The 12743-nt window shown below is 48.4% G+C and overlaps 1 protein-coding gene across 1 annotated transcript in view; it reads right to left on the bottom strand.

The window, feature by feature from the left end:
• The window catches only part of KANK4 (KN motif and ankyrin repeat domains 4), a gene marked incomplete at its 5' end in the record, with an annotated part of 33858 nt that extends 24892 nt beyond the window's left edge, over window positions 1-8966 (bottom strand). The window contains 2 exons of the mRNA XM_082834084.1: window positions 723-2630; window positions 8951-8966. Coding sequence (XP_082690210.1) covers window positions 723-2630; window positions 8951-8966 — 1924 coding nt within the window. The remainder of the gene's footprint in view (window positions 1-722; window positions 2631-8950) is intronic.
• Between the last annotated feature and the right edge of the window lie 3777 nt (window positions 8967-12743).

The raw sequence follows: 12743 nt of genomic DNA, 5'->3' as shown, positions 1-12743 counted from the left end.
TGCGGCAGGAAGCAGACTCACACGCTGCTGCCCGTTGAGCAAAGCAAAATATGGTTCCACTTAACTCCAGAGTGTGTGATCTGTTATAGGAGGAAGAGCCGCTCCGCCAAAGGGTCGACTTCCACATGTATCGCCCAATTTCTCTCTCTCTCTCTCTCACACACACACACACACAGACACAGAGGGAGAGAGAGGGAGAGAGAAAATAATTCAGCAAAATATCTCAGCTCTCAATATAATGATCCTCCAAAACAAGGCTACAAAAAAACCTCTTAATGTGCAAGAACTGGGCAGGACCACAGGAATGCAAGAGCCCAAGAAACAATTAAGGGAGGCAGAGGTTTAAAGCACTCACAGCCAGCCACCCTAGACATTGCCTTTGCACAATGCAAATGAGAAAGAGGCACCTCCCTGGGCAGACACACAGTGCTGCAGGCTTGGCAAGTGTGGGCTGGGTTTCAGCTCCCGTTCACCCTCTGGCATCTTTGTGCCCTGTGCTATGTGAACGGCTGTATGTGGTGGCCCTGCAGTCGGTCCCAACGTTAGAGCAAGGACAAGAGCAGAGGTTCCAAGCCTCCACTGTCACAGAGATCAGTTTTTATTCCACCGGGTTCCTGGATGTGCTTAAACCTTTTAAAAAAACATATGCATGCAATTAAAACCCTTTTCCCCTTTGACTCGTCAAGGAGCAATGGTTTCCCGTCGCAGGCACCAGGATTTACCCGTCGGCGGGGAGGCAGAGGGGCCCGGGGGCTCCCTCTGGGGTGGAGCGTGGGCCGAGTAGGCGGACAGCAGCAGGTTGAGGGAGCTCTGCAGCTGGCTCTGAATGCTGCTGAGCTTGGAGGCGGGCTGCTTGATGGCATGGGCCAGCTCCGGGTACCCATGCTCCAGGCAGCTCCACTGCTCCTGCAGGAGCTCCTGGATCTTCTTAACGTACTGCCCGATAGTGGCATCGGTGGTGGGCGAGCTCGGTGGCCTTCCTGGGCGCTCCTTCCCCGGGAGCTCTGAACCGGCCTCCTTCCTCCCTGCTGGGGGAGCTTTTCTCTCGCTGCTCCTTGGAGAGCCTCTTGCTCCCCTGACTGGACCCTCGGCTCCCACCTGATGGCCTCCCTCCTGGTCAGAGCGTCCTTCTTCGATCCTGAGCTCAGTGGAGAGGCAGCTATGCAGAGAGGGGGTGAGGACCATCTTGGATCCCTGTGGCAGTGACAGCTGGGATGGTGACACAAATTCTGCTGGGCTCCGATCCCCCCATTTGTGACTCTCCTGCCTCCACAGGACGCCATTCCCCTTTCCCCAGGCCCCCCAGCTTTCAGATCTTGTGCTGCCCGTAAGGTTGACCCCAATGCTCTTGTCACACGACTCCCTGGTCAAGAGTCCGTGCAGAGGGTCAGTGTTGACCATGGCATCAGTCTGGCCCTGAGCATCTTTGGTGTTCTCGTGGCTAAGCTTTTCTGTCAGTTGAGCTACAGTGCACTCTAGCTCTCGAATCCTCTGCCCCCTAGCCTTGATTTCCTCCTCCTGCCGCTGGAGGGCAGCTCTGACTTGGGCTAGTTCCTCAGTTCTTCCAGACAACTCGCCCTCAAGGCCCGAGAGCTGCTGCTTCAGGCTGGAGATGCTGCCAGGATCCACGGAGGTAAGGCCCAGGCTTTCCTCCGTGACCCGGATACCGATGCTTCTCACGTCTACTTCTACAGGTGGCGGCGGTGGGATCTCGATGATGTTGAGCTCGATTTCTTCTAGGGGGAGCTCATTCTCAGGGACGGGTGATGGCAGAGGTGGGGGGCTTGGTGTTGGGGAGCCGGGGGTCGTGACGGCCACCTCGGCTTGTCTGCTTTCCTGTTGGTCTTCTGCATCCTCTAGAACTACAAGTGATGAGAAAGGAGGACTTGAGAAAGGGAGGTGATTTGCAGCTGCTTCTTCACCCTCTGGAGGCTCAGGCCCCTTCAGGATCAGCTCCGGTATTCCTGGCACCAGGTCTCCAGACTCTCTGACTTCTAGTTGGGCCGCTGCTCCCTGGGTGGAGTTGGAAAAACCTGCAAATCCTTCCGCAGGACCAAAGGCGCCATCACAGACACCGCCTTCGCCCTGAAGCGGGGGGAGGGCGGGCGGGGTAGGGGGCCCTGAGTTTAGGCTTGGGTCCTCTGAGGCCCTGTTCTGCAGCAGCGTGGCCGGCATGCTGGATGCTCTCAAGAGCTGGGGCCGTCCAGTCCCGGAGGCGACCTCAGCCTCCAGCTGTCTGGCGGTCTCCGTCAGCAGGGCCTTCCGGTGGTAGCTCGCCTCGCTTCCGCCAGCGGCTTGGGGGTGATCACCGAGCGGCAGTGGCTGGGCTCGCGCCTCTGTCCCGAGCGACACCTTACTTGGCACCACTGGGGGCCAGTTCGGGTGGGAAAGAGCAACGTGGGGGCGAGCGCCGCTGTCGGGAAGGCTGAAGTTTCGGGGCAAAGTGCTAAACTTGGCCTGCTTGGCCCGTCTGTGGATAGGAATCCTTTTGATGGTGTTTCCCTTCTCGATGTCATCCACATACTTGAGGAAGTCCAGGTCTAAATGGAAGCCATATGGGGTCTCCACGGAGTAGGGGTGGCTCTTTGGAGGGTCTTTCTCTTCATCCCCCTGAGAGGACTGGTCTTTGGCTGGGAGACATAAGACATGTGAAAAAGAAGCACAACGTTAATGAGAAAGACAGGCGGTGAGACCTAATATCTCTCGCACAAGCGTTCTCCTAAATGTTCCAGCCTCTGAATTATGCTGAGATGCTCACCGTCTTTTGGCTGGGCTGAGAAATCCTGTTATTAAATCAATGTGGACTTAGCCAATGTCTCCAAGGAAATAGGTAGAGGGAATAGTTTCCAATTTGCAGTATGGCATTTCAGTTACCACTGTGGCCAGGAATTTGCCAAATCAGGGTACTAATTGGTAATTATGAATATGGACGTTTCCAAAGGATGAGATACACGATTGTCTCAATATTAAACAAGGACCTTGCATTATTGAAATAGGTCCTAGTAAATCTTGCTAAATCCAGAGATATCAAGGAGCCGTGCCTCCTGCATCATTTAAGCTTCCTCTGACGGCTGAGCCTCTAGGTACGTGAAGCTCAGAACGGGCAGCCATAATCACGTACAGCCTATGCTCTTTTCCACTGGAAAACTGCGTAGTGCTTAACAAACAAGTTTCACTCTCAAAAACTCATGCCAGGCAAGGAAATACCACTTCTTTCACAAACTAGAAAAAAAGGTGGTGGAGGAAAATGGGACAATCCATGTCAAAAGGGACATTGGCAAACATTCCTCCAAGAGGTATGGGACTCACGACTTTTCAGAGCAGCCCAAAGTATCAGGAGAATGTCACGATGAGAAAGTTCTCCATCACACCAAGGCACCACTGATCCTGACTCCAGCAGAGGATGCAGAGAACAAGTCAGTCCTTTGATTATTTGAATCCATAGGGATTTGTCTCCAATTAGCGCTTTCCTCAGGTTAAATCATCTTTGTTGTTTTCATGTTCCTAATGTGACACCCTTTATGATCTCTGTGACATTCTGCCAAACATGCTCTGAAAATGTTGAGTTCAGGAGAGGACATTAGTGGAGAGCACAGAGGCCAAGAATACAGAGCCTGGACCGGTCTGTATAGCCGGTCTATATTTCAGCTCTGTGACCTTGGGAAAATTACTTAGCCTCCCTGTGTCTCATCATCTGTAAGATAGCAATAATAACAGGTAAGATGAGATGGTGAGGACTGATTAATACATATGAAGTGCTTAGAACAGTGCCTAGCACATGATGAACATTCAATACACACTCAATATTGTAGTTATTATCTCTGTGGAAGTCCAAATTACAGAGAACTGAAGCCCCCTGATGGAAGCTGACTTGCTGGGTACATAGGAGGGGATCCTCAAATTCTTTGTGTCTGACTGATTGCTTGACTCCAAGAGTAATAGGCCCTGGGGGAAAAATGACAATATAGCAGTAATTGAGTTCACTTACCTCAACCACTATTTATTGAGCACCTCTGTTGGTTGCTAAGATAGATCTTAAGGACACAGAGATGAATCAGGTATAGCTCTGCCCTCATAAAAAAAGTATGGTCAAGTAGGAGAAACACCAACAGGTACAATGCAGTGTGACAAGGATGGTAACAGATACATGCTCAAGGACCAGTGTTCCTTCTTGACTTATTTTCCTCGTTTCTCAGAAAAACTTTCTTGGACTTAGAGGCTAATTCTGCCTTGGTTGGAGAGGGATGACTTCATAAGAGCGACATACAACTGGGTGTTAAATGAATAAATAGCAGTTTGCCAGGAGAACACAAGAGGGCGAAAGACATGGTAGCTGTTTATCTCCAAGATGGCCATTATCAATTCCCACCTTCTCTAGACAGGCAAGGGAATCTTATATTGAGAGGTGGGGTCCATTTCTCTATGCTTTTGAATCTCAGCTGGCCTGGACTGCTTTGACCAAAAGAAAATGGCAGAAATGACACTGAGAGAATGCCAAGACTAGGTCATAAGAAGCCTCTAAGTTCTACCTGCGTCTCTTAGAGTGCACACTCAGGGGGAAGCCAGATGCCATATAAGGAGTCCAGCTTCCCCGAGACTGCCATACTGTGAGGAAGCCCAAGTAGCTCCAGAGAGAGGTCATGTGAAGAGACGGTGAGAGATGCCTCGCCAGCCTGAGCTGTTCCAGACATCCTAGCCCAGGTGCCAGGCATAAATAAAAGAACTTCAGATGACTCCAGCCTCAGCCAGCATCTGATTTCAATGACAGGAGGGACTCCAAATGAGAACCACTCAGCTGAACTTGTGTTAATAATGCATGATTGCTTTAAGCCACTAAGTTTTGGGGTGGTTTGTTATGCAGCAGTAGACAGCCAGGACAGATCAGATATATGTCAGAGGATGGGCAGATGCATTAAGGTGTGACCATCCACAGTGATTCAGGGTTCTGTAAACACAGTTGATACGGTTGGAACTTAAAGTGTGGAAGAGAAGGGTGAGGAGTAGAAAAAGACAAAATTGGAAAGGTCAGCAAGAGCCAGATCAGGGAGCCACTTGTATGCATGCCAACAAGCTTTGACTTTACTCTCTAGGCAGTGGGAGTCATCAAAGGGTTTTACACAAGGGAGTGACTTGGTCAAATGTGATTTCACAGTGAGCATTCTTACAGAGGATTAGAAGAAGAACAAACCAGAGGCCTGAAGACCAGTTGGGAGATTGCTGACATGGTCAAGGTGAAAGAAGCTAAGGGAATGGAAGGAAGGGGCAGGTTCAAGAAGAGGTGCAAATGATGGCGTTACCTGGGGCACATATAGGGCTGCTTTTTCCCTAAGAGTGATGACATGTTTGGACTGAGCTCTTCCCACTTGCCTGTCTGATCTAGCCTTCTGGCCAGTGCTACATGCTTGGGGCACAGGAACTGTGCTTAGGGAAGTACAGTTATCTCCAAAGAACTAAAGAAGCCAAGTAGACACATAAAGGCTGAACCCTTGAACACTGACACAATCGACCCTACCAGCCTCAGTGCTAAGTAAAGTTGCAGGGCCTGTGGGTGAGTTAAGTCACAGCCTCAGCAGGGAACACAGCAAGACATTGGTGCAGATCCACAGGGTTGGTCCAAGTTGGGTTCCAGAGCTTCTGTGCAGATACCTGGACTCCAGGCAGATAAGGCGTAAACACTCCTCCAGCACCCAAAAAACTCCAATAAGTTCCCATTCACCCGCATGATTTTTTACAAACCTGCTTTCTCCCAAAGAGGCACACTGGTAGTCTCAATGACAGCAATTGTTCTCTGTTAGTTTCCCAGCTGCACTTGGCTATACTCTTAGGCCTACTGGCTGGTTCATCAGCCTCCTGGATTATAGGAACAAGCCAAATCAGAGAGGAGGTATTTGTCTAAAGTTAAATAGGGAGTAGATTTATGACCCAGAAGGCAAAGAACACTCCAAAGGAGAGACTGCATTATTTATCTGCCTATTGCCTCAATTCGGTAGAAATGAACTGATTTGCCCATCAGCCTCTGAGAGCAGGTCCAGAGCACAAATACAATAATAGCATCAAATGAGGAACAGCAGGTTCCAAGGGAAAATATTCCACAAGGGAGACTGAGGTGAATCAAAGAAGTCTGTGAAACTGAGCAGTTATCCAGGATGATGGGTTTAATAGGTGCTTTCCTAAGCTACATTATGGGGTCTCTCTCTCTCACACACTCTCTCTCTCTCTCTCTCTCTCTCTCTCTCTCTCTCTCACACACACACACACACACACACACACACACACACACAGTGTGCTGCTGTGCCTGCCACCCACCGTTCTGCATTCCTTCTCTTTCTCCCAGTGCAAGAGGAATGCTGGACCTTGAATGAGGGAGCTTGATCTGATATGCTGGGAGATCTATGCTCACATTAAGTTCTGCTCCTTTTAATTCTACCTGGTGATAGGTATGCAGGAGCTCAGAATTCCAGGCATTGGGCCAGGGTGAGAATTAATTAGGAGGACTGTCTCTGCTCAAAATGAACTTCAGATCTGACAAACCAACACATAACTGGCTGGAGTTGAATCCTGCCTCTGTTACCTCCTGCCTCTGTGATTCTGGGCAAATTATTTAAATTCCCTATGCCGCAGTCTCTTCATTTGTAACGTGGTGATAAGAATACCTAACTCACAGAGTTGTGATTATTAGCACCGACGCAGTAGAGAACATGGCATAGGTACTGAACAAAGGGGCCAAAAGATGAGGATGGGCTAGCTCTGAACGGGGCAGGAGGAGATTCACGGAGAATGTGCTCTTTCTTGAATATTTAACTCTGTGTTAGGACTACAGCATCAAGGGGGAGTGAGAGTCCAAGAAAATAATTCTGGAGAAACTGGGAAAAACGAGTCAGGGGAGAAGAAAAAAGTAGGATATATGAGGCTCAGAGCTACCTAGAATTCCCTAGAGAGTCTCGGTCTGAAAGCACCCCAGATCACTAGACCCTTGGAAAGGACCTGCAAACACAGTCATGAGCCTAAGACTTACAGGTAGGCGTGAGAAAAGGGATTAGAAGGAGACAAGGGAAGGAGGAAGGGGCCACAGTCATTACCCTGAGGGAAAAAGTGAAGTGGGGGGCAGGTAAGGGAACCCATCAGAGGCATTTAAAATGAGGAAAAAAGTCCAAAAGCCTATACTCAGTTTCTGAAGGAAATGGGAAAAACAGAAACTAGAGAGAAAGTGGCCAAAATTACAACCAGAAAGAAGGGGAATTAAATGAATCTCTTCAAAAGGCCAAGACAGTGGAAGCTGTCTTTTCCCTCCTCTGCCTTTATTTTGTGAGATGTGTGTGCTTGAAGGGAGGGGTGCCTTTCTTAGCTAGTTGTGGGTGATCACGTGGAAAGCAGCCGTGTCAAGGATGCTGAGCGGGGACAAATGAGGCAAGCAGGAATGACAGGCCCCCGGGGCATTAAGGGAATTAGCTGGTGTTCTGTGGGACCACTTTCAGGGAAGCGCTGAAAAGGCAGCTCCCTGGGGAGAGAGGCAGACTTTTGAAATATATGGTAACCGCATTTGGAAAGAAGGATAAGGCAGGGCTGGAGCTGCTGTCCAGTCCTTGAGTCCTGTCCCAGTGAAGGGCCATATAGGCTCTCCTGTTTCCTGACATTTGGTAAATCTGGAAAAAGCATTTCATTAGAAGTCAGGGGATCGGGGTCTAGTCAATGATGCTTGGCAAACTTCCTGGGAAGGGAAAGGGGAACAGTCATCGAGACATTCGTTGGGCTAGATAGTTATTACTCGACAAGCTTACATGCATTATCTCATTTAATCCTTTACCAATCCTGCGAAGTAGGTATTAATACCTGCTTATAGACGAGGTGTGGCAGACTGTTTGCAAAAATAGCCACCATTATAACCCACCCTTATGTACTTCCCTCCCACACTGACCCTAGGCTTGGCCTTGTGACTTGGTCAACAGCAAATGTGACATATGCAGAGATTTGAAAGTTGCTTGCATATTGGAGTTTGTCTGTTCCTGCTGTGCTTGGAACCCTTCTGTCATCATGTGAACAAACCCCAACTAGCCTGCTGGGCAACAAAAGACACATAGCCAAATCATCACCGATGCCCTAGGTGACATGGAGTCAACCACCAGACGTGTGAGTGTAACCATTCTAAACCATCAGGACAAGTCACCCAGAAGACCACAGACATGTGAACAAGTCCAGCAGAGATCAGTCAAGCTGGCCCAGCCCAGAATAATGGCTTAGCCAACCCACAGAATCTTTTAAGAAATAATAAATATCTTTAAGTCAATACATTTTTGAGTGATTTGTTACACAGCAAAGCTAACTGATATAGGAGGGAAGTGAAGCTCAAAGAAGTGAAATGCCTTGGAAAATCACACAGGTATGAATGTAGGCTCTTTTACCAAATCGTGCCTCTTTTTTTTTTTTTTTTTTTGCAGTACGCGGGCCTCTCACTGCTGTGGCCTCTCCCGTTGCGGAGCACAGGCTCCGGACGTGCAGGCTCAGCAGCCATGGCTTACAGGCCCAGCCGCTCCACAGCATGTGGGATCTTCCCGGACCGGGGCATGAACCCGCGTCCCCTGCATCAGCAGGTGGACTATCAACCACTGCGCCACCAGGGAAGCCCCGTTTGCCTCTTTTTTAGACCTCTAGCTCCTCATCTCTAAAAAGAGCTTAATGAGTGAGATCATCCTGCTCCCTTCTTGGTGCTTGGAAGGGATGAGAAACACTACAAAAATTACACAACTCCAATATAAACATAAGCCTTCATTTTCATTCCCTACTACCTTCTCTTGTTCATGTCTGAAACACACAGTTTGGGTTTCCCAGCACCGCCTATTTGGGGACGGTCTCCCATAGGCCTCCCCTGAGCTATTTCCAGGATTTATGGTAATAATTTCTTTCCAACCCAAGTGCTCACTGTAGAACAGGGAATACAAGGGATCCTGCCTACCGTCTGTCTTCTCCATCTTAGAGAATGCTGACCACCAGTCTCTTGGGCACTCTTCTTCCGATAAGCCTGCAAAATTTGTTGGAGTGTTCTGAAAGAAAGAGGATGGAAAAGTGGAGAGTCTCATTACAATTAGAATAAGTACGGAGGGAACATAGCACCAAGAAAAAAAAAAAAGTAACACCCCTCCTTGCCTTTCTCCCAGGGTGCCCATGTGGTCGTAGCTCTCCAAGGAGGGAAATTAAAAGCCTATACACACTCCTAGAGTATAATCTTGGGTGTGTCTTCATGGAATGTTAGCAGTGGTTGACACCAAAGGAAGCCTCTGGTCCAACTAGACAGATGAGAAAACTAAGGCTTAGAAGTTAATTGTTCTGTGCAAGGCCTCTCAGCACATTCGTGAAGGAACTGGACCCAGGGCTCCGACAAGCAGCATGGTGCTCTTTCCATAATATCAAGAGCTGAAATCTACTCACTTCCCGTCATGGTAAAAGAATTATAATTCACGTTTTTGGAAAAGCTGGAATCAGAGTACCTATAAGTGATCTGTGACATCCCAATCAGATTCAAGAAAAAGATGAGCTAATTGGAAGGACTGACTAGGAGCTAATAGTCTGGGGTGATTTCTAACCAGGGGCAGAACAAGGGGGAGCTCAAACCTGGGAGCCAGAAGACGTCAGTAACTATGCAAGCAGCGTACTCTCCTGACTCTGAATTAGGGTGCCTTGAGGTTTGATCATAAATTCTCCCCAAAGTTTCAATCCTTTTCCAGCACTATTTCTTCAAATGGTAAACACCCTGGATCCTGCCCCCAGTCCAGTAAATCACCCAGGAAATTGGTTTTTATGATTTAATTCCACACACATCAGAATAATAAATCATCTGTGACACCGCAGCAGTGGAAGCGGAGTCGTTTTAGGAATTCCAATGTGCTCGACCACGCACTCCAGATCAGAGAAGCGTACCAGGGATGAGGGAAAGGTTGGGAGGACGTGGGAGTGAGAGAAGGACAAGGGGTGGCCCCCAGCAACCTGGGATGGAAAATGGGGAAAAAACAAGCAAACTAGGGAAGAGGCCTGGGAAATATCAGGCCTGCCAAATAAGAGGAAGTCTGAAGTCTGCCCGACAGCAAGTTTGGTGTACCCTCTTTCTGGGAGCGTTGCTGCTGCCTCCAAAGCTAGCACCCTGCTCCTGTCTCGGTTCCCCCATAACCACGTTCCACACAGCGGCCTTTGCCTATGCAGGAGTGGCAGAGCCTGGAAGGGCAGGCAGGGTTTCTATAGGCAGAGACACTCCTTGCAGAAAGATCACAGACGCTAAATACCTCACTTACCTTTGTGGCAACAAGTACTTGAGCTTGGAGCTGGAGCAGAGAAGAAGTTAGGGAGAAGGAGGGTGAATGTGGATGGTCCTGGAGGCTAAAAGCAGCCACTGAGGAGGCCAACAGCGGAGAGGCATGGAAGCTTCTAGTCAGGGGTGAGGGTGGGTCGCCCTTGTTAGAAAGAGGAGGTTCTGAAACAACCTAAGTGTCCATTGATGGAAGAACGGATAAAGAAGATGTGGTACATAGTATATATACATAATGGAATATTACTCAGTCATAAAAAAGAAGGAAATCTTGCCATTCGTGATAACACGCACGGACCCTAGGGACATTATGCTAAATGAAATAAGTCAAAGACAAACACTGTATGTGAAATCTTTATTAAACAAAAGAGAACTCATAGATATAGAGAACAGATTAGTGGCTGTCAGAGGCAGGGGTTGGGGGCTGACGGCTGGGCAAAATGGGTGAAGGGCATCAAAAGGTACAAACTGCCCGTTTTAAGATAAAAAGTCCTGGGGATGTAATGTACAGCCTGGTGACTATAGTTAACAATACTGTATTATATTTTTGAAAGTTGCTAAGAGAGTAGATCTTAAAAGTTCTCGTCACAAGAAAGAAACCTGTAACTATGGGACACAGTGGATGTTGTGCAGTCATTTCACAACATATACAAATATCAAATCATTACGTTGGACACGTGAAACTAACACGATGTTATATGTCAATTATAACTCAATTGGAAAAAGAAAAGAAAAGAAAGAGAAGGTTCCTGGGCAGAGGACACAGCTGCCGATCTCAGTGCCCCAGGTCTGCAGTCTGCAGCCAGGTGTGGGGCCTCCCAGGTGCTGGCAGGCAGGAGAGGCCCGGCAGCTTCAAGGTGAACACTGGGGAAGAAAAAGGTGAGGGTGCAAATCCTACACACGGCCCCTCCATCATCACGGCCTCTCCTCTCCCTCTGCTCCCTTCCTCCGCCCCCCTCAAAACACTACTGAATAACAGGCAGAGCTCGGAGCACTTGACACACTCAAATTACCACGCGCAAGCCTCACCATAACCCCAAGAGGATTATTATTGTCCCCATTTTCCAGGTAGGGAGACTGAGGCTGAGAGAGTTTGAAGGCCTGCCCCACATCATATAACAAGCAAGTATTAGAGCAGGATTTGCTCTCAAGTCTAGTTGACTCCAAGACTGTGCTGGGAACAGAACTGATTTGTAAACATTTTTCCACCCCTGTAAACAAGACTGGTGCTGTGACTGATCCCCAGCTCTCTTTGTGAGGGGAAACGTTTCTGACTCCGATGCTTCTCTGCTTTTCCCCCCAGTACATGTGATGCATCTTCCGGGCGTGCAGCAGGAGAACCGCTCCTTTTGTAAGTCAGTCCTCCTGACCAAAGTGCGATCTGCTTCTCCGGGGCTGGACACCAAGCAAGAAAGCTTCTCCTAAGCAGGAGGCAGCCCCCTGGGTGCAGATGGGCCTCTGGCTGCACGAACTCACCGTCACCTCAGGGAGTTCAATCACACCCACTGCCCTTGGTTAGAGTTACAGTTCAGCCCTTCATATATCAGATCATAGAGCTTCAAATAATTCTGCAGCACCCTTGGGGTCAAAGTTCATTAAAAAGAACTCTATAGAGACCTCTAATCGTTCTCTTAGACTTGAATTTTTCTAAAATGAATTTTTCCAAGGCTACAGAAATTAATTAGTTGATATGCCAACTCTCTGAAGAGGGCCAAGCAAGATTTCACTGTAAAGGGCTTTGCAGGAAAGGGGGGACTGTCATGCCCAAGTTATGCCACTTCCAGCTCCACGCACCCCAGCCTTCTCCACCTTGGCCCGGGGTCCTTCGCGCGACTGGGTGGACGTTTGATGTGTTTAGGGGAGTGGAATCAAAGACGAAATGCTACATTGACACATGCTACTTTGTTTGCAATACAACAGAATATGAAAAATAGCTTTGTTGGACACAACTGCCCTTTAAAATGGAATTTTGCAGCCTCCTGGAGCATTTAAAATTTTGACTTAGAAGCAATTTATGACTCGTTCTGTTAAGCTGTATCCCCAGTGTTCAGAATTGTAATACCTGGTGGTGTTATGTAACTTTTCATTTGTTTATGGCCTATCCCAGGATCAAGAATGCCCCATTGGGTCCCAACCTCTCTCGTGAGCTCATCATATTCTAGATGTTTTGAGTATACATAGCTGGAGCTTTCTCTAGTTGTTCTCCCCTATTAAGCTTGTGAAGGTCAGAACTCCTACAGGACTCATTTCTGTGGCCACGTGTCACCCTCACCCACTGCCCAGCTACATCCTAACATGTGGCAGATCATCTTCAAGTTCCAAATGAGGAACAAAGACACAAAGAGGCTATGTGGCCAATCTAAAGTTACCCAGTTAATTAGGGGCAGGACAGTTTGTGTGACTCCATCACTCCACACTGCTTCTCAAAGCCAATGGGCAGTGAAGAGGT

This window comes from Leucopleurus acutus (assembly GCF_964270905.1).
Source record: "Leucopleurus acutus genome assembly, chromosome: 2".
NCBI classification, from domain to species: domain Eukaryota; kingdom Metazoa; phylum Chordata; class Mammalia; order Artiodactyla; family Delphinidae; genus Leucopleurus; species Leucopleurus acutus.
The sequence above is the reverse complement of the archived record's forward strand: the minus strand, read 5'-3'. Positions and strand labels throughout refer to the sequence as shown.